This window comes from Cryphonectria parasitica (assembly GCF_011745365.1).
Source record: "Cryphonectria parasitica EP155 unplaced genomic scaffold M406scaffold_3, whole genome shotgun sequence".
In the NCBI taxonomy this organism is placed as follows: domain Eukaryota; kingdom Fungi; phylum Ascomycota; class Sordariomycetes; order Diaporthales; family Cryphonectriaceae; genus Cryphonectria; species Cryphonectria parasitica.
The window spans coordinates 3636841-3661457 of NW_024468911.1; the positions used below are offsets into that span (position 1 = coordinate 3636841).

The window sequence follows — 24617 nt, forward strand, 5'->3', positions numbered from 1 at the left end:
TCAGTATATATACTTGTCACATCATGGCCTGCTACAGTGTTTCTGTCTCTTCAGAATGGTAGTACTATTTTTACACGTACTCAAGCTTTCCTCCTTGAATATATAAGAAGGAGATGTGTAAGGACTCCTCGACTCCAAAGACCAGATTGATCTTACCATTACCTTCTCTGCTATCCTTGTCTAACCACACAGTCTGTCTGTCCTGTCCAGCCTAATTTAAAGAGAGTCATACACATCCCTAATTTGATCTCCTTTCCCATTAGAATAGCACCAGAATCCCCTGTTCATTAATGCATGGAAGCCCAAGACGACGACATGCCGCCTCCCCCACCTCCCGAGCCTCCGCTCTTCTGCCGTATCGAGATGCGCGCCAAAAGGCCTGTCTTCCTCTCCCCGCTCGAAGTGCTCGCACGATCTGATCTGACCGTCGTCGCAGTAGCAGCAGCCGCCGCCGCCGCCGCCGCCGCCTCCTTCAGCGTGCCGGGCTCGATATGCGACTGGGGAAACATCCCGGACCTACCCTTGGCGTTTGTCCCCCACCAGCACCAATGATCTGCGTGAGACCCTATGATTTCCTTTAGTTTAGTCTTGCTGAGCCTTTTGTTCAAGTGGACACACACACACACAGAGAGAGAGAGAGAGAGAGAGAGAGAGAGAGAGAAAGAGAGAGAGAAAGAACAACTCACATCCTATGTTGGTAATGACCTCGCCCTTGCCAAAGGACAGCCACTCCCCTCTACTCTTGTCCTTGCCATCCTTGACGGCAAACCTCCATCGCGCCACGCCTCTCAATGTAGTCGAGCCGCCCTGATTCGCGGAGTCGCCACTTTTCCTCCCAGGGGGAGGATCAAGCCTCACTATGTCCGCAGGAAGCAGGCCCTGCTCGTGGTCAGCCCAGCCGAGGCACCAGTCGCCCTGGTACTTGGCAGGGAACTCGACCCCCAGGATCCGTGCGCCCGCGGCCAGAGACAAGACGTCAGACCCGTCGGGCGGTCTCTTGGGGTTGCTCGTCGGCGTGTGGCGGCACGTCTGGACGGCCGTCCCCGTCGGCAGCGCCGTGAGCTCGCGCATCATGTCCGCGAGCATCGACACGCGGGCCGGGCCGGGGAAGTGCAGGTCGTAGTTGTTTGCGAACTGGACAGGCACGTCCTCTGTCTGGAGGACGAGCAGGCCTGGCACCTCGGGCAGGGGGCGGGGGTGCCGTGCGAGGTGCGCGAACAGCTGGCGCTGGCTGAAGAAGACGGTGGCGTCGTTGGGATGTGTCGTCTGCCGGAGCTGCACGCAAAAGGCGCATCCGTAGATCTGGTCTCCGACATTTTTGGCATGGATGTGACTCTTGAGGAGGAAGCGCAGACGGAAACCAACACCTGATGATTTGAAGTTCTCGGTCGCTGTGTTGAGGTAATTAGGAACTTGGGATTCTCGCTGGACAACACCGGGGGGGGGGGGGGGGTGGGGGTGGGAGAGAAGAGGGTTTCCGTGACTTGCCTTCTTGATTCGTGTCTCTCTCCACGGCTTTCCAGTCAAGCTCGAAAGCACATGCCTTGCACTTTGCCACCTCGACATGGCTGGTCGAGAGACCCTGCACTCCTGGTTAGTTTTTGGTGTTCTTCGAGGCAATGTGAAAGAGCTGGACACTCACCTGTCTCTTGATATGCTTGACTCCTATGCCACCTTGGATGACCTCCATCGCCCCGGAACAGAACCCTCTGAACTGATAGTACGAGCTGTTCAGGTTGATCGCACAACCACCAAATTGTGTCTCCGGGGTCGGAGAGGGCATTCTCTGCTCTACAGTCTCCTCGTCCACCGGTATCAACCCATCCGGCACACCAAGTGTAGGGAGCTGCACCGTCTCCAGCCCACCGTTGTCTGCAGTGGACACAGAGACAGACGGCCTCGGACGCACGACAAGAGGAGCGACATGGGGTGACTGCTCCTGACCGCGGGGCTGATCTTGGAAGGCACCCACGGAGAAGACCGATGCTCGGTTCTGCGTAGTGGGGGATATAGGACTGACTGTGTCGAGTGTGAAGCTTCTGTCGATGCGGTGGTCAGACACAGAGCTCCGTACGGAGGCATTTGCCTGGCTGGAGACAGAGTCTCTCTGGTCGCGATGAGGCGAGGTAGGCGAGATACGCCCTGGAAAGAAAGGCCTGTTGATGTTGGTTGTGTTAGGGTCCGGCGAGGAACCAGGGCTGCTGCTCGATGTGCTAATGCGATTGGGCCTGCTATGGGCAACGTTCAGTTGTTGAGGATGCAAATGCTGGGAATTGGCGGTTATTGGGGAGTTTCCATGCTCTGAACCAGCGTCTGAGCCGATAGCTGAGTCGGAGGAAACCCGCCATGGATGGCCCATACTGTCCGACATGCCGTCCGGTGTCCGAGAGGGAGAAGACCATGGGTCCAGCAGCGGTGGTGGAGGCGGCAGTGGTTCCTCCTCCTGTACAGTAGATAATAGAAGACTTGGTGATGGTTCTGGTAACCTCGTCTCGGAATTGTGTTCGGGACCGGAAGGATATGGCATCGCATATGTGCCCGGATGCTCACTTGGGTCTTCAGCCACTGGGTACGGCAACGATGCGCGCTGAGAAGAGACGTCGTCCATGGACCGCCTGACGGGAGCCATCGGGTCCGAGGAAATTCTAGAATGTGTTGACTCTGCATCGTCTCCCGCGCGCGGCAGCTCAAGTTTCATCCGGGTGATTGTGTGCGATATCGCGGGTGCCGCCTTTCTTGACAGCGCCTGCAGCCCCGTGAACTTCTCGACATCGAAGCTGTTGACCTCGACATATTCCTCAAAGTCATAGAGCAGGTCGTTCAGTTCTTGGACAAAACGAGATATCCCATCTGTAGGTGGCCATCTCAGTCAGTCCACCCGCGTAGAGCGCTGTGTGCTAGCAGAGGGGGTTGTCTTTGAATCGTACCATCATCCTTCAGTGCATTCACAAAGACGAACCCAAATTCTTCACACTTTCTCCGGCACAGAGGTTCGATCCTTTTCAGTGCTCTTTCTCCTTCCTTGACAAGGCTCTGAGCCGCCTTGAGCATCGCCTCATTGCCACCATCGGAAGCGTTGCCCACCGCAATATTCCCCTGTTCCACGATATCTCTAAATGGAGCTAACACCAAGTCGTTAACGGTTTCATCCATAGCCACCTTGTGGGGGGTTTTTTTTTTTTTTGAAAATTGACGCTGTTGTGGTCGAATTCCACGATTCGCGATCGCAGGCGAGCGGTAAGCAGGCAGCACTGCAGCCCTCTCTTTTGGGTGCGACAATGCTCAGCTCTAGTACGATAAGCTTGCAGTTGAGGTGCCACCTCGTTTTGTATAGTTGTTAGTCGAGAATCCACGATGATGCATGTCTCAGGAAAATGTGAACGTATTGCAAGTGTAAGATGTTTTCTGGATTACAAGTCACCAACTTCCGTCCGTTTTACAATCATGATTCGTATCTCTTGATGGGATGGATTCTTGTCCTCCTCTGTGACACCAACTAAGTTCATAAGTACTATGACTTGAAGGAGTCGTTGCCGCCTGGCTGAGGGGTGTACTAAAAGAAGGCCCCGTACAGTACCGCAATCAGGGCTGACATGCCGGCGGATTATGATAGGCGTCGTCCACTGTGGCGGCGCAGCCACATGCAGGCCAAGACAACCTTAAAGGGGGCTGTGTTAGGGGCACCAAGCCGTTTCTGTGCCCTGCCTTGAAGAAGATGCTGGATTTGAAAGAGATAAACAGGTGTATTAATCATGATGTCGTTCTGCAGACCTGCGCACGTGTCTCATACCTACAGAGCTCAGCCCGCGGCTGCTGTGCACCACTTTTTCGTCGTCCCGGCAAGTTTGGCTTGCAGCATTCCACACAGCCTTAGAGAGAAGGCGGAAAAACGCCGCTGGCGTTGTGCCTTCTTAGCCCCTGCCTATCTTCCATATTGTCGTTTATAGACCTGTCCGGTTTCGCTGGGGCTGTACAAAAGACAGTAAGCAGCATCCGACCAAACGTAGGAGGCTGCATCTCAAGGCGCCCTAGCCTTCGACCAGCGACTTCTTGCGAACTGTATTTGGCGTAGGTCGTATTACATTCTCTCTGTTGGCCTATTCCTCGAATCAAAATAAAATGACGCATACGAGGCCTCACTGTGATTTTGTCTTGTTCGCCGCAGACGCCTCGGAGATGAGCCCTCGCCCGATCTGAATAGTCTCTACAGCGCCGCGCTGTCGTTGCCAGAACGCCTGCCCTGGTGCTGTCCGACCAGAGACCGAGGCTCGCCGGGCTTCCTCCTCAAGTGCTTCCCTCGTGATCTTCTCGCCGCCCGTAAAGTCTGCCGCAGCTGCACTCTCGGCGAGTTCTTCTCCCAAGGTCTCCTGCAGGTGCAGCTTCCTCATGGCAAAACGCTCGGCTCGCTCCTTTTGTAACCCAGGGCTGTCCATGCTGCCGATCATGTACCGAACAACAAACTGGACAACCAGGTAGAGGTGTTCTGCAAAGAGGATGCTCAGAAGCAAGGCCCACGCCTTGATGTTGGATGGATGACCATCAGGACCGTACGGATCGCTGCTGAAGATGAATACAATGGCAGCGCTCGTCAGGCTCCCCAGCCAGGAGAGAAAGCCCAACGAGGTCACCCAGGGTCCGATGGAATCAGATCTCCAGGGAATCGGTCTCTTGCTGCTCACAGCAATCTTCATCGCATCTGCACGAGCCTCGACCCAGTTGTTGACAAGAAAAGAACAAGCCGTCAGAGGCCAGATTACCGAGAATAGCGACAGGTAGCCTACATCATTGAGGTTAGTTCGCATTCGATGATACCGAGAGCGGCAACATGTGACGCACCAAACTGAATCACCATCTCCCTGTAATCCACTGTCACGTCGTACTCGTCCAGCTCGGCTTCGTTCCGTACGCGTTCCAGAAATGCTGTCTCCTCCTCGGAATCTGCGCGCTTCTCCTGACCTTCTTTCTGGGTGATCTCCTCCTGCACTTCCTTGACAGCCTTGAAAACCTTTCGCTTCACGATGGGTACAATAGCCTCTAGGAGGAAATTGACGACCTGGGCCGTGACTGTGAAATAGATTATCTGCTTCTTGAGCCGATCGGGATCGATCTGGAAGTCTTTCGTCTCTACCTTCCCGTTCTTCGTGAATTTCTGGGCGGTGACCTGAAAGACGTCAAGGTGCGGCACCAGCACCTTGGCGAAGGGCACGTATACGAATGCCGTCAGGAAAAGCGGCAGGTATGACACAATGAAGTTGATAACGAAGATCTTCTGCACGAATGCAGCTTGATGCGCTGGGAATGGTGTCAGTATCATGGTAGACAAGGCAGTTTAGCTGGTTACTCACAGTCCTGCGTCTCGTAGTTCTCCAGCCCCGTGAGCTTCTCAGCGAGGTTTGTGAGAACCCCAGTCAACGCCGGCATAAAAATCGTGAGAAGAACGGTGGGCGTGAAAATCTGTCCCGTCGTTAGCTAGGACAAGAGTATGTGCAAGTTTTTAGTTGCGAAATTCTTACCAAATACTGCTTGAACGGGCCATTGTACACTTCTGAGATGAAGATCTCAATTGCAAAACAAGAGATGATCAGGCTGCCAAGGACCAGGAGACAAGCAATGGCGAATGGTAGCTGCAGAAGCTGGCGCTGAAGGCGCTTGAAAGGCGAATAGACTTTGATCACCTCTCCCGTGACGGGGTCCTGGGTTTCCCGTTCAAACTGGAACTGTGGCCGACGATGCTGGATCCGAGAGACACCACGAACCCCCCACTGTACCGCCAGGTCCACCTCCTTCTTCTTCCAATACTCGAAGAAGACGACACACCAGAGGCAGTTCACCACGGCATAGAACATGGAGAACTGACCCAGGATGAGCCAGGCGCCGAAGCCGAATGCGGCAGGGAAGAAGAGGAAGGAGAAGTACGACTGCAAGAAGGCAAAGTAGAAGGCAACCTTCTCGCCGAACTTGTCTCGTATCTCGTTGATGTCATTCTCGTCGAGTACGTATTTTGTGCTCCATTGCTTGATCCAGTTCCGGTTGAAGACGTGGTTATGCAGGGGGAATACAGAGCTGACATATTTCCATTGGCCAATCTTGGGCGTGACACCTGCACCGCCCTCGGCCTTCGGCTTCGTGATCAGGAGGTAGACCAGCCTGAGCCTCTCGGCCTCAACCACAGGTTCCTCCTCGAAATAGGAGGTCAGGTCTTTACTTGGTGCCGAGGTGCGAACGCCGTACAGCCAGTCCTGGACCCTGTACCTGTAGATTTGCTGCTTAAGCAGGCCTTCAGATGCAATCTTGACGAATACTAGCAGGGATGAGTTGTCACCCCGTCGGACCTCTGTCGCCAGACCGACACCTGCGAGGGCCTCGATGAGCTGTACAAAGGCGGCTTCGGCCTTGGCAGTTTCTGCTTTTCCAAAAGTCAACAGACTGTCTGTCATTTGAGGCAACATGATTTGATGGCTGGCTGCCTAGCTGCCTTCCCTCATGAGATTCATTACCTTCAGGAGGAATCCGATAGTGCACCACATAGTCCACGCTGTACAGTGTCAGTTAGGTCAGCCTGATAGAATGTTCAGAGCCCTTGACTGACTTGAAATTAGTGTTGAGCTCCGGGCGGTCGTCAGACCCATAGAGGCTCCTCAGAGACGCCATGATGATTTCGAATCCTGAGGGGAGACTAGCCTTCAGCACCCACAGAACAACTTGACAAGGCGACAGGAGGATTGACTTGAGATGGCTGAAAAGGGAACTGATTGACTTCTAGGGAAATATGATGTAGGAGGTATGTATGCAAGTTGGTAGGCAGATCGTGAGTTGAGTGTTTGTGTTATAGGGAACGAATGATGCTTGAGGGAGCTCAACGTCATCATGCTGCTGGGGAAGCTCCAATATCCTTGTTTTCAGGGGTCCAGTAGCCTGCCCTGCTGGGATAGCTCATGCAGCCATGATGTGTGCTACCCCTGTCCCCTCAGCTGTGCACGAAACCTGCTATCAGACCGGATTGACTCACCTCGAAGAAACATCTTTGAGCCTTGAAATGCGAGAACATAAATCGGTGATTGTATAGAGCATCAAATGATGCACCTCATGAATTTCTGGTGTGGAACTTTCATGGTTGAAATACACTATATTACATAGAGTAATTGGATGTGACGTTCTTTGTGTAAATCTCAGCAGGTTCTTTCGTCTAATGTGCTGTCTTTGCTTCTCAGCGGACAGAAAGCCTTCACTAAGACTGATTGTGGGATTAGTATTGTCCTGGACTTCGGGGAGATCACAAGATTGATATGTGATAAATTTTGCAGCACTCGAGAGCCAACCAGGCCGAAATGATTTCTTCTTGCCCCTTCAGACAAGCACATCCACTCAAGATTTGCATCCTATGAGTCTGCTATATAAAGTGATCGGTGTGGCAGTCTACATTTCAAAAAGGCAATGGGTTCCCCAGTCGATGCTTTCAGGGAGTGATAATTATTCGATCACCTCCCTTTTGGTTCCACGCCGTCTCGATATCTGCCATCTTGACCTCCTGGAACTTGCCGGGCTGAATCTTTCCTGAAGCGATGGCCTTGATCATATCTGGGGCTTCTCTTGCGAAGTCCTTCATCTGCCAGGCACCCGGGCCCGTGCCGCGCAAGGTGATATTCTTGCTCCTGAGCAGATCCCCAGGCAGATCCATGGTGGACTTCGCCATCGTGCCAATCTGAACATATTGCACGGGTTTGGTCGGCTTCAGCGCCGCAAGGAGGGAGAGCGTGCCAGGACCATACCTAATTGGTGATGAAGAAGTTAGTATCTACCACGAAAGAAAGAAACAGCAACAACAACAAAAGCAACGGGGCAAGTGACGTACAGGAAGTCTAGGATGACATCCGCATCCGACGCAGTGCTCCAGTCTGTCTGGCTCGGATCATTTGCCAGCTCGATTGCACCGTCCAGACCTAGCCCAGCCAACTTGGCGGCGCTCCTTGCAGCACCAATAACCTTGCCTGCACCCAAGGCACGGGCGACACCCACGGACGCGGCTCCTGACACACCTGTAGCCCCGAGAACGACGACCGTGAAGCCCGCTTCCAGTCCACTCGTCCGCACCGACAGGCCCAGCCAGCTTGCCATGACAGGATTGACCAGACCGGCGACCTGTACTGGATCCGCTCCATCTGGAACCGGGACTGTTCTCTCGACCGCCACGTTGATCATCTCTGTCATCGAGCCTCCCGTCTCGCTCATTGCGCTGAAGTAGACAAGCTTGCCGTCAGAAGTCTGACCAACGCCGTCTGTGCCGGGAATGTGCGGGAGCGTGTGTGCGCTATAGTGAGTGCCGGTTGCCCGGCCTCTCACAAGTTGATGGATGCTGCAGGCCAGGACTCGGAGCTGCACCTCACCAGGTTTGGGAGAGCCTAGGTCGGCCACATCCACATACTTGGGCGGCTCTCCCCAGGCGGTGACTTGGGCCTGCTTCATGATGTGTGACAAATATCTTGGGGGGAAAGAGATTGAAAACGCAATGAGAGAAGGGAGGGAGTGAGAGAGAGGGAGGGAAAATGAAGGCTCTGGGAACTCGGTCGCCTCGTGGCGAAGCTGGGATGACTACCAGATTATATATGTGTATTTATTCATCACTATGAAGAGACGCAATCAGCGCAGAGTAGTCCCGAAATGTACATTCCCATGGTCCTTCCGGTGGGTTTAGAGGCGGGAGGCGGATGAGTTCCCGCAACCAACGACGCAACTTGAGCGTAAGATCGAAGCAGAGGAGCCCAAGGATTGGCCTAACAATGCACACCAATGCACTTTCGAAGCCACATCGAGCCACCTTCATGAGAGGCACTTGGTATTGCAATTGCTCATGTTGAAGTCCCCGTCTCCTTGAAACGATAACGAGCTCCAGTCCATGGACGATCCGAGAGTTCAATAGACTATGGATCTAGAAGCTGCCATCGGGGTTCCACGCCACTAGTATTAGGTAAAGTTGACAAATAAACCTCACTGAGAGACTTTAGAAAAGGAATTAGATTTCCTGCTTGTATGTCTGGCTGGAAATTTGCTGTGAAATGAATGCTTGGTGTGTTTGAACGTAGTGTGCAGTGATAGGCAGTGCGCCACAAGTGAGCTGCGTGGAAGGTTTTGGTGGTATCCTGACAGCAGCTTGCCAAGTCGAGCATGGCTGGGAAGTGTGGGGGGCTACCTACCAACCACACCCCCCCCCCCCCCCGGGTCCCCCCAACGAGATGGCCGCGGTTAGCCCTGGAGAGTCTCGAACATCTGCCTGCAGTGCGCTGCTGGCGGGCAAAGCAGAACTGATCATGGGATACCCCATATGACGTCCCCCTCCTAAAGATAGCCGCAGTTAGCACCCACTGGGATCCCTCCTCCAGCATTGCCCAGACTCTAGCATCTCTTCCTCAACACCGCCACCACCACCACAACAAAAGAATCAACAGCCACTCACTCCTCTGTGCTGATTATTTTTCGTTCGTCTTGAAATTATCCCTCTCCCACGTCACTTAATCTGCCACACCGCACCGAGTCTCGACCCGATTTCTTTCGCGATGAGGCTCTCCGCACTACTTATCGCGCTCACGGCTGGTGTTGCCCATGCAGGCTTCGGCCTCAACTTTGGAGGCAGCGAGGCAGTCATCAACGAAGACCTCAAGGTTCCCGGCGACTCCCCTCTTGAGCTCTGCCCGAAGGCTCACGAGGACGACATCGTCAAGATCGCCAAGGTTGACCTGGTGCCCAACCCACCTCAGGCGTACGTAACACCACTATCCAACCCCATAATTTTCCCATCACTCTCGGGCTCCCGTCTTAAGACTGACATCCACCCCCTTCCTCAACATCTAGTGGCAAGGATCTCATCATCCAGGCAGCCGGTGTCGTCTTTGAAGACATCGAGGAAGGCGCCTACGTCGCGCTGCAGGTCAAGTACGGCCTGATCCGCCTTATCAGCACCAAGGCAGACCTCTGCGAGCAGGTCAAGAACGTGGACATGGAGTGCCCTATCAAGAAGGGCCCCCTCACCTTCACCAAGACCGTCGAGCTTCCCAAGGAAATTCCCAACGTGAGTGGACCACGCCTATATAGTCTCCAACTCTGTCAAATCAGCTACTAACACGCAAACCAGGGCAAATACACCGTCCTCGCTGACGTCTACACCGCAAACGACGAGCCCATCACCTGCCTGACCGCTACCGTTCTCTTCAGCAGCGACAAGGTCGAGCTCGAGCTCTAGACGGTACTTGTGGCCGTGTCACCGTGTTACAGTAACAGTTGGTTGTAGTCTGGAAATATATCTCGAGGGCCTTGTTAGAAGACCGTGTTGTGGACGGAGTTGCATTGCTCATCTCTTGACGATCATGAGCCGGAGTTTTCGCGTTTCCTAATACCACACAACGTTTTGGGCAGATTGAATCTTTCATTTGTGTGTCTTTTGCATTTATGGCATGGTCTAAAGAAACAAGAGTCACGGGACCGCTGCGTCGTGTTATCCTGTATAGTACTTTCTCGCTTTCATCAAACTGGTCTCCCACACCTCCCAAGTGCCACGTCGTCGAGCTCGGCTGTCCTCAACTCATATAATCGTACACCTTCCATGATCGGCCGTGCATTCAGTAGCTCTTCTACTCTCCAAAGAGGCGGCGGACTCTCCTCAACACACTATCTTTCTCTGGGTCATATGGATGATCTTTGCTGGGTATCTCCAATATGGTAGGGAAGGCTGCGGTGTAGGTGTCGATGCGGTGGCGTATCTTGTCGGCGACCTGGGAGAAGACAGAGCAACCAAAGTCAGCTTCGTCCATTCTCTGTAGCAGCTAGCAAACGGTGTGTGAACTTGACTTACATGCTGGTTGATCAGGATGATGGCGATGTCCTTGCGCTCGATGAACTTGTCAAATGTAGACTCTATCGTTGCGTTGTCGGTCTTGTTGTCCACGACGAGGAAGTTCTTCTGCGCGTCTGCACCTGATGTTACATGCTGTGTAAACGATTAGTTGCAATTCGCCTGCTAGAGAGCAGTATAGAACGTACACCGATGCCCGCAAGCAGCAAGCCAGTCACCGAGTCCTGCGATGCTGGTCAGCCCGGTCTGTTCATATTCTCGATTCTAGACATGATTCTCGGACCTCATCTCCAATCACGGCGAGAAACTGCCTATCCTTATACTCCTGTTGCGAAGTCGACGCCGCCATTTTTGTCTTTACTGCGCTTGCTCAGCGGATGTGGTGACCGTCGAGGAGGGGTGGCAGCAGAATGGTGAAGAGCAACTTCGCTCTCAGTTGCCGAGTATGATGGGATGGCACTTAAAGGAGAAGTTTGGGAGGGAGTGCCGAGTTTGTTTCTCACTGTGACCCAATCCTGCTGCCGGAGAGGAGGGCTGATACTGATGATGACGACCGATAGGATATAGGTTGCTCCTCAGGAAGCTCTGGCCTCCAGCTTGGGTGGGCACATCCGCTATCAGTGCCTGCCGCAAGGCCTAAATTTGGAGTCCTTTGAGCCGGACTCAGCGCTTGTTGGCACCCCCCCCCTGCTATGGAACCTAGGGTAGGGAGGCATCTTGGGCCCCACCCGTTACTTCCTTGTCACCGCAGCACCGAGTAAACAAATCATCTCGCCCACGCCTAATTTACAACACTGAACTTCTCACCATCAACAACACTGACTAGCGCATCCCAACGTCAGGAGATGCCGCGCCTTGTACGCCGTCGCCCGCTCTCAGAGCGCATACTCTCGGCGCTCAACCCATGGGATTTTTTTCTCTGGCTGTCGGAGGAGATCGAGAGCAGAGACATTGGGTCCAAGTCACTGGGCGCTCAGCTCGGCCTCGTGCTGAACTTTGTCTTCCTGCTTGCGCGTGCGAATGGTGCATATTCGACGGGCAGTTTGGACGATGTCTTTAGTGATGTCGACCATGGCAGTTGGTTTTCATACTTGGTAAGTGTTGAGAGAGCTCCCCAACGTCCACCAGCTCACCGCACCAAAACGTCACCCTGACCTTCTTTGTTATCTTTTAAAAGGCGTGGACGGTCACATGGATGCTCGCGGGCTTCTCGGTCTGGAGCACAACGTACACATTCTGGCGAACCCGCGCATACCGATTTTTCGAGCAAGATGTCGAGAAGCCAGTAGGCACCCCGAACGCGAAGCGAGTCCGAGTCCAATCCTCGCCAGCCTTATCCTCGCCCTTGAGAGCCCTGGGCGATATCATGGGCGCAGAGAGCGCCGAATCCCGTGCCCACCCTGACAAGACACGAGATGTGTGGGAGCTTCACCTTTGGGACCCTCAGCCGGCGTCTCTGCAGCTTCTCTGCCTGTTCAGCCCGGTGCATGTGCTCATCTACATGCTCGCCCTCCCGCTTGCCCCTCTGGACCCTCGCCCGAGCGTGACCGTGTTTAAATGCGTCGTCGAGCAGGTTGCGCTGTCGGCTCTGTTGCTTGCGGTTGAGTCCAAGTTCTCACAGCAGAACAAGGACTCGACCTACGTGCAGAAGGAGGTAATGCGGGAATACGACATCAAATATGTGCACCCTCGCCTCCACCCTGTGGTCAGGGATGTTGGTACGCAGTGCGGAGAGGATGAAGAGGGCTACGAGCTGGAATTTGTCGAGACCGGCACGCCAAGTACCTTGATCAAGCGTCCCTTTCAGACAAATCCCAACCCGAACTACATGGCCCATATTGACCCGGACAGCGTCGGGCGCACACCCCCTGGCCGGTCACAAAGCCCTTCGGTGGTGATGACTACCCCTATCCAAAACAGACCCAGGCAGCCTGAAATGTTTGCCTCGATTCACAGACCTCGTCCATCGCCCCTGCGACAGAGTCTGCCGGCTTCCAGTGCCCGCACCATGTCTCCCGAAAAGTCTACGGTGTCGAGTGCATCGACTAACACGGGTACCACCTATGGCGGGAACCTTGGCATCTTCAGCCACTCGCAATCGCCTCTCAAGAAGGCTGCTAGTATCAACGATATGCGTGGGGATACCTTCTCATCACCGCGAAACTCTCGGGAGATGGCGGCCATGGAGCAGAGAGATCTGGCCGAGCGGATGATCCGCAAGAGCAGTCCAGTGAAGGACAATAGGCGCAGCGGGCTGTCGTCCAGCATCAGTTACGACAACGTCGCCTCCCCAGAGTCAGAGTCGAGTCCAAACTTTTTTGCAAACATGGGCAGACATCGAAGTCGATACGAGAGATTCCCTTCCAGATTTTAGAAGGCATTGTACGGGAAAGGGGGACGGGGACATTGCATCCTACGGCGTTACGAATCATCAGGGAGAAGCGCATGGAAAGGCGGATACGGTACGGCGTCAATGGCCAGGTATTTCTGTCTGTTTTGCAACTGCAAATCTGTTTTGAGCACATGGCATTGCGGATGCATATAACACAATACATACTCTGTTTGATCGACATTCTGTTTTGATAGGAACGGGACTGCATGAGACTTGGTGAAGAAGACGACGCTTCGCGTTTCCAACACAATCTATCGTATGTGCCCAGAACGGAAGTCGCGATCTGAGCGCTCGTTGAGTGAGTCAATGACATTTTCCTTCCTTGTACTTCTCGACTTTCCTTCAGTCAGCGGCGCACAGAGCCACGTCCATCGATCACTTCGCTTTCTTCCTCCATGTTTCAGTATATATATATTTTTCAACCCACGAGTATTGTTTTCATACGCATCTCTGGTCAGTCCAATAATATCGTCAAGCATGCCCCCCAGCTCGACGAATCGTTCCGCATCAACACAAAAGAGACGTCGGCGGTCCGCTTCTCTTGTCAGCGTATTCAAGAAACTCCTCCCAGAGAACAAACCTGAGCGAGGCGGCACCCTGCGCAAGCATGGCTTCCACTATTCCGACTCTCTCGACAAGAGTCCCATCCCAACCAGCCTGTCCAGCCCCTCCGTCTCCCAAGCCAACAAGAGGCACAGCCCGCCAGAGAGGCTCGCCCGCTGCAACACAGCCCTCAGCCCCCCGCCACCACTCCCCGCCTCAGCTCCGTCCAGCAGCTCTGTGTCTCCCAGCACACGGTCCACACAGCTCTATCTCGAACGCCGCGAGAAGCGCCGGCAGCGGCGCTCGCTGAAGGAGTCGGGCGATTTCCTCGGCGTGCAGGGGATCAATCCATCAACGGGCGAGATGGACGTGCTCACGCCGTCGACCAGCTCCGCCAGCTCGCCATTTGCGCCTCTGGCCAGGATGGTCCAGAGCAAGCGGGACGCGTACGAGAGCGCGAGGCGGGCGCTGCGGTCCGAGAAGATGCGGCGGTGGGAGATGGACAAGGAGGCACTCAAGGCAGAGCGCAGGAGGAAGGTGAGGTGGCGGAGGGCAGGGGAGGGGTGGAGCTCAGCTGTCGAGCCGGAGCTGAGCCCTATCGAGGGGAGCAGTGCGGCGACGACGCCGAGGGAGGGGGAGAAGTCGACGGACACAATCGTCAGGACACCTGTGAGAACTCCCACGAGAGTGTCCAGTGTAAGCCTTGACGGGTCGAGCGATGGGTTTGGGCGGTCTGAAAGCCAGGTGAAGGAGAAAGAGGAACAAGAGAGAGAGGAGCATAGGGCCGTGGGTGGCATGTATTCCACATCTCGCGTAACGACCGCGCAGTCTGCTTCTCCAACGACCAGAACAAGCCGCTTCATCAGGAGAAAGCCGGTTCCTATGAATGCGAGGCTCTGTCGCCACACATTATCCTCGCAGAAGAGTTACAGCGACCTCATCGCGGTAGAATCCGATTTTGCCCCAGAACCACCTCCAAAACCCCCCAAGGTCGGTGTGAAGCCGGTCGGCTAGCAGCCTGGGCAACAAAGCAGGAGGGCAGCCTCTGCTGTCATCACGCCGTCCGACTCCATATCTGTGGCCGGGCACTCGCATCCCAACACTATCCCCCATGCTTCAAGCTCGGGCTGGAGCAGGCGGAGCGAGAGCGCACAGGAACTCCACTCTGATGCTTCACGGCCGGGTGATCCGCCAACTACTCGACAGCGGTCGCGATCTTCCACACTCGACACCAGATCATCGATTAGGCCTGAGTTAAATCTAAGCACCCCTCGTGTACCCACAAATAACAGGATGATGGGAGAGCTAGCCAGCCCCTATGACACACCATCAAGCTGGGGAGGACCCAATGGGCGACGTATCGGTCCAAACTCCACACATCCGTCCTCGTCTGTCTCGCCCCGCGGTGGACCAGCATCTACTAGCCAGAGCAACGGCGTCACCACCTTCAGAGGAAAACAATACCACGAACCTAAGAACGGCAGTGACGGCAAAATCTGCCTGCATACCCACCATCACCACTATTGGATCATCTCCGGCTCCGACCCGCTGCAGCAGGCTATACCAAGGCTCCGATCTTCACGAGAGCGTGTACCCCTCCAAAAGGCAGATCAGAGCAGCAGGTTCGATGGCCAGATGGACTCGTGGCCGAGCGAGGGTGAGGTCGAGGCGCTGGCTAAGACTCGTCGACCCCCTTCTCGTGACACGAACCGTCGGTATTTCATAGATGCGTGAGGAGGGGGGTTTGGCAAGCCTTGCTCGAGGGCATGCACTATAACGTTATCGATAGGAGATATCCATTGTTGTCTTGATGCAGTTCCTGTTTTTGCCCAAAGCTTCAATGCATCCTTGGGCTCTCTGATGGGTACTCCGCGGAAAACACTGAGACTTTCAGAAGAGCTGAAGGCCGTACTTGAGTATTATATAATAAACAGAAACCTTATTGTGTGAACTTTATTCACCAAGAAAATGTTAATTGCAATAACCGTCCTCCCTTTATAATGTGTGAACATGCAAATGCTAGTACATGCGACCATAGGTAGTGGAAAACTTGGGATCCCGTCTGCTCTCCCCTAAATAAGCCACTAACCGCCGGATTAGTAGTTAAGTGGGTGACCATTAGCGAATACCCGGTGTTGCATGTTTTGGCCTTATTTTTTTTTCTTTTCCTTCTTATTTTTGGTTTCGATCCGTCATTTAAAACTTAAAATCATTCTGGCTGGTCATTTAAAATTATATATGCCGTATCGTGTAGCTCATTCTGTATGACAAGTCGCCCCCTTTATCATCTTTTTTTCTTTTTTTCTTTCGGAGGCCAGGTCGTTGAGCTTCCGAAAATATGAATAAGTGAGATAGGTAAAGGCCTGCGAGGATCGCATTCACTTTTTACTGAGGTCGTGAACGAGACATTGTGGATCTGAAGACGCATAGCATTGATTGTTGGTTAGGTATGGCAGGAGATAGATCTAAAGAGGTCGCAACTGTATGCCCAGCATTGCGTGTGAGAGACCCAATCTGCCACATCCTCTTCAGGCAAAGATGCGGATGCCAAAGTCGGCGGGGTCATTGAACCGCAGGCCCTTGTCCAGCGCCGAGATGCTGGCCAGCTCCTCGGCCGTGAGGTCAAAGTCGGTGGAGTCGAGGTTCTGGGCCAGCCTCTCCTGGTTGTTGCTCTTGGGGATGACAATGATGTCGCGCTGAGTGGCCCAGCGGAGCAGGACCTGGGCGGGGGTCTTGCCGTGCTTCTTGGCGATGCCGGCGACGGTCTCGTTCTCGAACAAGGGGCCGACGTCCAGGGCGCGCTTGTTCTTGAGCTCGAGGAAGCTCTGCGGGCCGAAGGAGCTGTAGGCGGTCACCACGATGCCGTTCTCCTGGCACATCTGGATCAGGCCCGGCTGCACGAGGTACGGGTGGTGCTCGACCTGGTTGACGGCTGGCTTGATCTTGGCGTAGCGGAGCACGTCGTAGAGCAGGCTGGCGTTAAAGTTGGCCACACCGATCGAGCGGAGGATGCCCTTGGGGTTGTCCTTGCTGATGACCAGCGACTCCAGGGCCTGCCAGGTCTCCTGGATTGGTACGGGGACCTGTGGGGCGACGTTCTTCTGGGCAGCGTCGGACCAGAAGCTTTTTTCGGGGAAGAGGGATGCGTTAGCACCTTGCTTTTTTGAGACTTTCTCCCTGTTGTCCCTGCTTGAGCAGAGGGTGGGGTAGATCTCTGTCCTGACTTACCATGGATACTTCAGCTCGCTCATGGGGAAGTGCTGTTGAGCGATGGGGAAGTGGATGAGATACTGTGCGCGTGCGAGGTCAGAATGTTTCCTTATGATGGCAAAAGACGCAGGAGGAGGAGGAGGAGGAGGAGGAGGAGAAGGAGTGTTGGATAAGTTGGGCTGCTCACCAAGTCCAGGTAGTCAACACCCCAGTTCTTGTTCTCAAAAGCCGCCATCTCGAGGACATGAGGCTTGGCATGGTAGTTGTTCCACAGCTTTGACGTGATGAAGAGCTCCTCGCGCTTGCAGACGCCCTCGTCCAGGGCCTTGCGCACGCCCTCGCCCGCCTCGGCCGAGTTCTGGTAGTCGTGCGCCCCGTCGATGTGGCGGTAGCCGAGCTTGATGGCGTTGTAGACGCTGTCGGCGGCATTTTCCTTGGGGACCTTCCAGATGCCGTAACCCACGAGGGGCATCTCGTAGCCAGAGGAGAGCGTGATGGATTTAGTCATCCTGGCTGCTGTTGTTGCGTATGATCTTGCAAATGGTGTGGTCGTGAACTGACGAAGGGCGTATCGAAGCATTTGGGGAAGATAAAATGGAGACAGGAAGTTGCCCCTCACGCTTGTTAAGGTGGCGGTGGTTCGGTTTGCAGCTACTGAGGAACGGAGAGGAAACGCTGTCTGCTGGAGAACTTATCGCAGGTGGGGATGGTAGCGTGACACAAAAACTGTCTTGACTGACCATCGAGGTTCTCAATTTACATACGATGTTACCTCTTTAGCCGCAATGCATCCTGCATTGCATCGGTTTTCTCTTATGCGTCCCGTGGAAGCTGCCAATGCTATAGTACACTAATGACCTTGTGTCAAGCCCCTCCCGTCCCTGCCTAAGTGAGTACCTACCAATCTGGTACGGTATATACTGTCCTATAAGTGGTATACGCACCACTGTGTATGTCATATACCACGAGACGATAGCGCATGAGAAAGTACCAGAACTGCCCATTGAAAAACAACGAAGCTGCTTGCTCGCCCGTTTATCGAACCACTCGGCAGTTTTTGTTGCAGCCATTGGATGAGCGGGGATACTTGTGACTATAGCCGCGCCAACCATCGATGAGCACCGGCATGAGCCACTACTATGGTATATGCAATGGCACTCGGCCAAACGGAGACCTAGTTGAACTAGCTGCTTTTTCCTCTCAACTGGTCGTTTCTACAATAATCCGATCACCAGTGAAGATGTGGATCGTTGAAATCTGTGCCAGCCATTTTCTTTTGATGAGCATCTGGTGGTGAATTTCTCGCCTTGGTATTTCGCAAATGGAAGAGAGGACGACGATGACGTTGACGATGACGACGTTGACGACGTGCTTTTTGAAGATGAGAGCGAGCGCCTTTTGAGTATGGTTCACGACGGGACGGCCATCTTCATCTTCGTGATGCCAATCTCTGAGCTCTTTAGCCATTGTCCACTAGAGTTCTGGCGGAAGCACAACAGCTTCCCGTCATCCCCAACACATCCGAGGATCTGACCGTCATCGTCGAACCCCACCCGCCACATCGGCGACCTGTGGTTCTCTAGACTCGAGAGGAGGGAGACGTAGTGAGGTATGTGGCCGGCCTGGTTCTTCCTCCGGTCGCTCTCGGATGGTGGATGGTGCACACCCTGGCTGATGCCCGAGGGATGATGTGGTGGTGCTTGGCCTCTAGAACCGCCGCCACCACCACCACCGGCCCTCGCAGGCCCGTCCTGGTGAGAACCGCCCTTGACGAGGTCACCTGAGGACCACGTCCTGCCATCCGCCCTGTCGTACGGGGTATCCAGCCGCACGACCCTCACGTATCCGTCCATACACGCCGAGGCGATGATATCGTAGCCCCTGATGTTGCCCGGCGCCCACGCCACATCCCTCACCAGGTTCCGGTGGCCGGGGATCACGGCCGCCTCGTAGAACTCCTTCTTAGTCGAGGGCACGCCGTACGCGTGGATGACGACGTCGCGGGTACGGTAGACCTTGACGGCGTTCATAGCGCCGACCACCAGGCCCAGGGTGTCGGTGGGCATGCCAGCGCGCAGGGCGGTGTAGCACGGGTCCGGGTTCGGGTCGAAGCGCACGTGGAAGCTCGTCTCGACGCCGCGGTCTGGCCGCTCGCATACTGAGAATTCGTCCGTCTGCATCCAGTCGGACAGGTTCTCGGACATGTCATTCTCGTAGACAGTGAGCTGGCCGTCGGCAGCGAGGAGGGCCAGGTGGGTCTGGCGCGTCTCCTCGTTGTGGCGTAATGAGAAGGACCGGTAGGGGGCGCGCGGCGAGCGGTGGTCAAACAACGCCTTGGCATTGTCCTTGGACCGGCTACCGAAGCGGCGCCCTGGGGCTGCAGAGGGGTCCTCGGCCCAGAGCTTGAAGCGACCTTCTATACCCAGAGAGGCGACGAGGTTGGGATAGACGGTGGGCGGCAGCCATTGGAGCTTTGAGGGGCAAGGCGGTCAGCAGAGGTAGCGCGCGCTTGTCAAGGCCAAAAAAAATATAAAAAATAATAGAAAAAGACAGAGGGACAGTAACTCTGAAGAGTTACTAAAGAGGAGTAGACTCTCACCTCTAGTACTTCTCCTCCATGTGCAGTCCATGTGTCACATAGCCTCCATACACCGTCCTTGTGTCGGTTAAAGACCCTGATCTTGCCGTCGACTGAGCCGGTTGCGCACCTGTCACCATAGCTGTTGAATGCGACCGCCTGCACCAAATCCTGGTGCCCATGTTTCATGACCAGCTCAAAGGGAGCCCTCTCCTCCATCATGGGAGGTGGTGTTAAAGGTGGGGGCATTTTTGATTGGGAGACTTGAGTTTGGGCAGTGAGTTGGGATGTAGTTTCTCACTTGACAAATAGTTTCATGTGTCAAGGTCTCAACTGCTACTTACTTATCTAGACTTCAAATCTGATGCTGCTAACCCAGAAGTGGCCCGTGCGCCTTTCCTGGAGCGGGATGGCAGGTTCATCTGGCAACTGCCCAGGACATAACAAGTCAAGGCCAGGTCTTTGTTGAGACCAAACTGCCTCTTCTACTCTGTTCAGACGATGCTCTTGGACAAGGTCATTTCACTTTGCCTACATTGAAAACAAATAGATAACAAAACTTAATGAATATGACTATGCTCACTAAAGAAGTGATATGCCGTGGAGTAATGCCTTTCAGGTAAGGTCCTTATACAGCTTGTCTGTATTTTTTTCAGTAGACCCTATGGCATTGACTGGATCAACTAAAAATAGACGAGTATGCCTGGTATGGCGATGTGCTCTTGGTTGCTGTCTCACATGTCAGGACCTGTCAACAGCAGGGGATGAAGAAATGGGCCCCTCATGGGTTCCACTTGTATATACTTTTGGGGGGCATTGTCAATTTTATATAGTATGTGCCCTAGTATGTACTTTGTAAGTAGTAGCCCAACCTTTTTATGGCCTCAAAAGGATGCTTGATCTTTGTAGAAGTCAATCTTTGCGCTCTGTTGTCATTGCAAACTCTGGCTCTACTTCACGCGTCTATTCTTGTCTCGAGCATGATGTTGTTTTTCCTATTCTCTTTATAGTACTCATTCCCCTGTCCTGAACCTCCTGTTCCTGAATGCTGCTCCCCTAATCCCTGCGGCGACTCCACGTTATCCCTGTGGAGGGAGTGGAGCAGTGTGGGGAGCTATGTACCGCAGCAGATGGGGGCTATGTAAACAGCTTCGTCATCTGCATCGAAAAAAGAAGAAGCAACGTAGCCAGAACTCAGTTTGATATCGCCAAAACCACAGGCATATGGCCACATACTCTGCTATTCAAAAATTTGGAGAGACATCCGGAAAGCAGGGTAATCTTGTCAAAGTATTTTCTTAGCCTTTTAAGAGTCGTCACATCTACTACTGTGCCTGCTGGCAGCTCATGTAGGCACTGCAAAACAAGCATATACTGAAGTAGTATGGAGAGTGCACATGTTTGGGCATGAGCCTCATGAGTGAAGACCAACACATACACATGCAATAGTAGTACAGCCACATCTTCTTTCATCTATAATAATTGAGCCCATGCAGCTTGTGTCACTGGCAGCCTTACTAGCATCCCAGAACAGAATCAATGAAATGGTTGGGAAAGTTTCTCTGCTGCTATTAAAAGAGGAATTTCCCAAGTTGATAACCCTAAAATCAAGAAAGAGAGAATTTGAGACTGGATCTCAGATCTTTGCCAAATAAATCCCCCCATTTCAACATCTCTTTTCTGGGCTTATGAATGTGTACATTCTCTGGCAAACGCGTGTTCATAGGACACCCCGATCCCCTAGGTTAGTGGGGTAGGGGTAGTACACGGACCAAACAGCCCACTTTGGGGTCTGAGACCCCAAGATACATACGTAGTAAATAACTGATGCCCATTCTCAACAACCCCGATAACTTGAGAGACCTCTCTCTCTGTGAAACTTTCTCCTTCACGACTACCACAACCCAATTGACCACCACCACCACCAATACCCCCCACCTGCCCGGCAACAAGTACACTGCCATCGCTACCACCACCACTCTTGCCGTCAAGATGGCTGCTGGTGAGCTCTCCAGCCGGGAGTTCCCCATCCTGGCTGCTGTCGTCGCCATCTCCATCCTCCTCCTCTCTCGCGCCCTGCAAGGTGGCGAGCCCATCTACACCTCTCTGGCCCTCTCAGGGCTTGCCTTCGCAGCAACCTACTACCTCATAGTCCAGACAGCCTCCAGCTTCCTCAAGGCTGGCCTCAAGGGCACTGACATGTCTAAGAGGACCAAGAAGGAGATCCCCGAGTGCGTGGGTGCCATTTGCGCCATTGTCTACCTGCTCATCGTCATGATCTTTATCCCCTTTGCCTTCTACCAGGATATTGTGGCAGCCACAAGTGGCGGTGGCAACAGAGATGTTGTTATCGAGGTCGAGCATGTCAACCAGGGGCGTTTCCTGCACTGGTTCCCCCACAACAAGGCAAGCAGACACCCTTCTCTTCCTTCCCATCACGAGCTACCATCTTGTGCTTCTTGCCCTGTAGTTGCTAACCTTGTGCCTCCTCTGCCCAGCTTGCGTCCTACCTCTCTGCCGTCCTCTCCCTCCAGTCCATCACCATCCTCGGCATTGGTGATGATGTCTTCGACCTCCGCTGGCGACACAAGTTCTTCATCCCCTCCATCGCAGCCATTCCTCTCTTGACTGTCTACTATGTCGATTTCGGTATCACTTCTGTTGTGGTCCCCAACTTCCTACAAAAGATACTTGGGGCAGAACTGGTGCATCTGGGTTGGGCATACTACGTCTATATGGGGGCTCTGGCCATCTTCTGTCCAAACTCTATCAACATCCTCGCTGGCATCAACGGGATCGAGGTCATGCAGTCCATTGTCATTGCGCTGCTCCTCATCCTCAACGATAGCCTCTACCTGATGACAACATACCCTCACCCTGCGACTGACAGCCACCTCTTCAGTCTCTCCTTCCTGCTGCCCTTCCTGGGTGTGAGTCTGGCTCTGTTTTGGCACAACAAGTACCCTGCCAAGGTTTTTGTCGGAGACACCTACTGCTACTTTGCTGGCATGGTCTTCATAGTCGTCAGCATACTGGGCCACTTCAGCAAGACTCTCATTCTCCTGCTCATCCCGCAGATCTTCAACTTCGTCTATTCGGTTCCTCAGCTCTTCCATCTGATCCCGTGCCCCCGCCACCGTCTGCCCAAGTACAACGCCCACCGCGATGTCCTCGAGCCGAGCATGGTCCAATGGACCCCGGAGAAGCAACCTCGAGCCTACGCTGTGCCCTGCCTCCGCCTGCTGGGAAAGTTGCGCCTCCTCAAGGTTGTTTATCGTCAGGACGAGAATGGCAAGGAAACCTTCGACCAGACCAGCAACATGACCATCATCAACCTATGGCTCGTCACACGAGGCCCTATGCACGAAAGCCGTCTGGCCTGGGAAGTGTCTGCTATGCAGCTGCTTGTCGGACTCATTGGTCTCGTCGTTCGCCACAAGATGGCCCTCTTCCTCTTCAGGGAAGATAACTTGGGCCTCGGTAGTATATCGGTCTAGGTCAATGGTGTTTCAATTTTGAAGAGCAGCTCTTAAGAGGGAACATGATAGTAGTGTATTGGCCCCGTCTGCGTGCTGTCCAAGGGTAAGGAGGGGGCCTTGGACAGCGTTCATCTGAAGAATTGTGGCGGAGGATCATATGGGAAATTACTTTTCCCAAAGTCTACCTCTCAACGACATCTAGGCCCGGCGCAGAGAGATCTCTTAGCCCTGCATATCTGGTTTGTGTTGTTTATTTGATTTGGCTGGCGTTCTGGCAATCAGGAGTAGAAAAAGATACCACCCGGCGGTCCCCCCCCCCCCCCCCCTATTTGCTTCTTCATTGTTTGTTTTCGTTTTCTGTTTTTCTCCTTGCCGACAAGAGAGTTCTTTTTTTGTTGGCCGTTCTTGTGACGGATTCGCATGATACCCTGTACATACCGAAGACAAGTCTGGCCGTGCATCGAAGGATATGGGGAACCGTCTCGACTTGGAGAAGAGTGACGAAAATACATAGACCTCAAAGGCCTACGTTTTGTTCTATACGTCTCGTACGTCGAGTTCGCCATGATGAGCTCAGCACTGGTCCACCGTTGTTGTATGAGAAGACGGCCTTGTATTTATGTTGAATCAGACTCGGACGGCTATTGTCCCAGCAAGCACGCGCGTAAGCCACTCGTAAAAAAAAGACGTAGAAGATGAAGAGGTGGGAAGCAGCGAGGCTGGATTGTTTTATTCTCTTCCATGTTCTCACGTGATTTCTAGGATTGCATCTAGCATACAACCCACTTCCGTCTTCTCTCGAAACAAAATGTTGGGACCAGCAGACCCGGGAATCTCTTCATCACCCATCATGAGGCATACAAGCCCATAGACACCCTCCCTAGCCCAGCCCAGTCCGGTATCTGCCTCGTTCCAAATAACCCCATGCGTCACACAGCAGCCCCAGAACAAAAAAAGAGAAAAGAAAGAAAGGACCTCCAGCCAGTCCAGTATCGGCGGTCAATGTAGATTTTGGAAGGAAAGAAGTTGCGCGAACAGCTCGGCCACGTTCGATGCGTCGCATGACCTGTCCTGTACCAATCAACGCCTGTGCCAGCCCGCCCAGAAGAAACGTGTCCCACCATCCCAGAGATATATGGAAAGCATTCATTTTGAGCTCTTGCCTCGCCGCCAGAAAATCGACATCTGAACAGATAACAAAGTAAAAGCTTTGCTGAGCTGAACGAACGCCCCGACTACCGCATTACAATATATAAAAGGAAAAGTCAGAATGATAATTGGATCTAGACCCTGCCGCACCCGACACACATTCTAGACACGCCAAATGGTCGACCAGGCTCTGTAAGACGCTTGTGTAGGTATAAGTAGATCCGTGTCGCTAAGAAAGCTGGTTTGTCCAAGCCACAAAGTCGTGTTAGGGGTTCACCGTCTTTTGTGGATCATGTGAACACCTCGAAAGGCCGCGTGCCGCTGAGCAAGTCGCATTCGACACGTTGGGTCTATTCCGCGCTTGTGGCCTCTGCCCGGTTTGACCTGTCCTTGGCTTCGAGGTCGCCATTGGTTGTGTGATTC

At 53.6% G+C, this 24617-nt stretch overlaps 11 protein-coding genes across 11 annotated transcripts; 3 read left to right on the forward strand and 8 right to left on the reverse strand.

The window, feature by feature from the left end:
- Positions 1-287: 287 nt before the first annotated feature.
- M406DRAFT_69825 (uncharacterized protein) lies at positions 288-3153 on the reverse strand (the record flags this gene model as incomplete). Its single annotated transcript, XM_040925294.1, has 4 exons — positions 288-565; positions 687-1590; positions 1643-2850; positions 2928-3153. 4 exons carry the CDS (start codon positions 3151-3153, stop codon positions 288-290), a joined length of 2616 nt encoding a protein of 871 aa, XP_040778666.1.
- Positions 3154-4136: 983 nt separating this feature from the next.
- Positions 4137-6651, reverse strand: M406DRAFT_254122 (DUF590-domain-containing protein; the record flags this gene model as incomplete). Its single annotated transcript, XM_040916941.1, has 6 exons — positions 4137-4777; positions 4837-5292; positions 5346-5454; positions 5514-6406; positions 6498-6535; positions 6590-6651. The coding sequence occupies 6 exons, from the start codon at positions 6649-6651 to the stop codon at positions 4137-4139; spliced, it is 2199 nt and encodes a 732-aa protein (XP_040778667.1).
- A 625-nt stretch (positions 6652-7276) lies between these two features.
- On the reverse strand, positions 7277-8516 carry M406DRAFT_321680 (GroES-like protein). Its single transcript, XM_040919541.1, has 2 exons — positions 7853-8516; positions 7277-7769 (listed from the first exon to the last, which is right to left on the reverse strand). The coding sequence occupies exons 1-2, from the start codon at positions 8461-8463 to the stop codon at positions 7457-7459; spliced, it is 924 nt and encodes a 307-aa protein (XP_040778668.1). The 5' UTR covers positions 8464-8516; the 3' UTR covers positions 7277-7456.
- A 2106-nt stretch (positions 8517-10622) lies between these two features.
- On the reverse strand, positions 10623-11192 carry VMA-7 (hydrogen ion transporting ATPase activity/subunit F; the record flags this gene model as incomplete). The annotated part of the gene is made up of 4 exons (XM_040924131.1): positions 10623-10763; positions 10844-10978; positions 11032-11067; positions 11127-11192. The coding sequence occupies 4 exons, from the start codon at positions 11190-11192 to the stop codon at positions 10623-10625; spliced, it is 378 nt and encodes a 125-aa protein (XP_040778669.1).
- Positions 11193-11688: 496 nt separating this feature from the next.
- M406DRAFT_39007 (uncharacterized protein) lies at positions 11689-13217 on the forward strand (the record flags this gene model as incomplete). Its single annotated transcript, XM_040924082.1, has 3 exons — positions 11689-11937; positions 12021-12781; positions 12881-13217. The coding sequence occupies 3 exons, from the start codon at positions 11689-11691 to the stop codon at positions 13215-13217; spliced, it is 1347 nt and encodes a 448-aa protein (XP_040778670.1).
- Positions 13218-13712: 495 nt separating this feature from the next.
- M406DRAFT_69831 (uncharacterized protein) lies at positions 13713-15512 on the forward strand (the record flags this gene model as incomplete). The annotated part of the gene is made up of 3 exons (XM_040925295.1): positions 13713-14474; positions 14728-14768; positions 15071-15512. The coding sequence occupies 3 exons, from the start codon at positions 13713-13715 to the stop codon at positions 15510-15512; spliced, it is 1245 nt and encodes a 414-aa protein (XP_040778671.1).
- Positions 15513-15735: 223 nt separating this feature from the next.
- On the reverse strand, positions 15736-15948 carry M406DRAFT_253110 (uncharacterized protein; the record flags this gene model as incomplete). The annotated part of the gene is made up of 1 exon (XM_040916880.1): positions 15736-15948. A coding segment is annotated over one exon (213 nt), but the record flags the coding sequence as incomplete, so codon positions are not given.
- Positions 15949-16190: 242 nt separating this feature from the next.
- Positions 16191-17633, reverse strand: M406DRAFT_321683 (Aldo/keto reductase). Its single transcript, XM_040919542.1, has 3 exons — positions 17176-17633; positions 17007-17068; positions 16191-16901 (listed from the first exon to the last, which is right to left on the reverse strand). Exons 1-3 carry the CDS (start codon positions 17494-17496, stop codon positions 16307-16309), a joined length of 978 nt encoding a protein of 325 aa, XP_040778673.1. The 5' UTR covers positions 17497-17633; the 3' UTR covers positions 16191-16306.
- A 764-nt stretch (positions 17634-18397) lies between these two features.
- Positions 18398-19815, reverse strand: M406DRAFT_254309 (WD40 repeat-like protein; the record flags this gene model as incomplete). The annotated part of the gene is made up of 2 exons (XM_040916954.1): positions 18398-19459; positions 19588-19815. The coding sequence occupies 2 exons, from the start codon at positions 19813-19815 to the stop codon at positions 18398-18400; spliced, it is 1290 nt and encodes a 429-aa protein (XP_040778674.1).
- A 1743-nt stretch (positions 19816-21558) lies between these two features.
- On the forward strand, positions 21559-23063 carry M406DRAFT_338430 (uncharacterized protein; the record flags this gene model as incomplete). The annotated part of the gene is made up of 2 exons (XM_040921349.1): positions 21559-21972; positions 22065-23063. The coding sequence occupies 2 exons, from the start codon at positions 21559-21561 to the stop codon at positions 23061-23063; spliced, it is 1413 nt and encodes a 470-aa protein (XP_040778675.1).
- A 684-nt stretch (positions 23064-23747) lies between these two features.
- Positions 23748-24518, reverse strand: M406DRAFT_102081 (uncharacterized protein). Its single transcript, XM_040914984.1, has one exon. The coding sequence runs from the start codon at positions 24193-24195 to the stop codon at positions 23926-23928; it is 270 nt and encodes an 89-aa protein (XP_040778676.1). The 5' UTR covers positions 24196-24518; the 3' UTR covers positions 23748-23925.
- Between the last annotated feature and the right edge of the window lie 99 nt (positions 24519-24617).

What these genes read in the sequence shown, in the direction of transcription:
- M406DRAFT_321680 (XM_040919541.1), bottom strand. Translation starts at nt 8,463, where the DNA reads ATGAAGCAGGCCCAAGTCACCGCCTGGGGAGAGCCGCCCAAGTATGTG. An exon ending in GATGTCATCCTAGACTTCCT is followed by an intron (nt 7,770 to 7,852) that starts GTACGTCACTTG and finishes ATCACCAATTAG; the next exon opens with GTATGGTCCTGGCACGCTCT.
- M406DRAFT_321683 (XM_040919542.1), bottom strand. Translation starts at nt 17,496, where the DNA reads ATGACTAAATCCATCACGCTCTCCTCTGGCTACGAGATGCCCCTCGTG. An exon ending in GTGTTGACTACCTGGACTTG is followed by an intron (nt 17,069 to 17,175) that starts GTGAGCAGCCCA and finishes GCACGCGCACAG; the next exon opens with TATCTCATCCACTTCCCCAT. An exon ending in AGCGAGCTGAAGTATCCATG is followed by an intron (nt 16,902 to 17,006) that starts GTAAGTCAGGAC and finishes CCCCGAAAAAAG; the next exon opens with CTTCTGGTCCGACGCTGCCC.
- M406DRAFT_102081 (XM_040914984.1), bottom strand. Translation starts at nt 24,195, where the DNA reads ATGAATGCTTTCCATATATCTCTGGGATGGTGGGACACGTTTCTTCTG.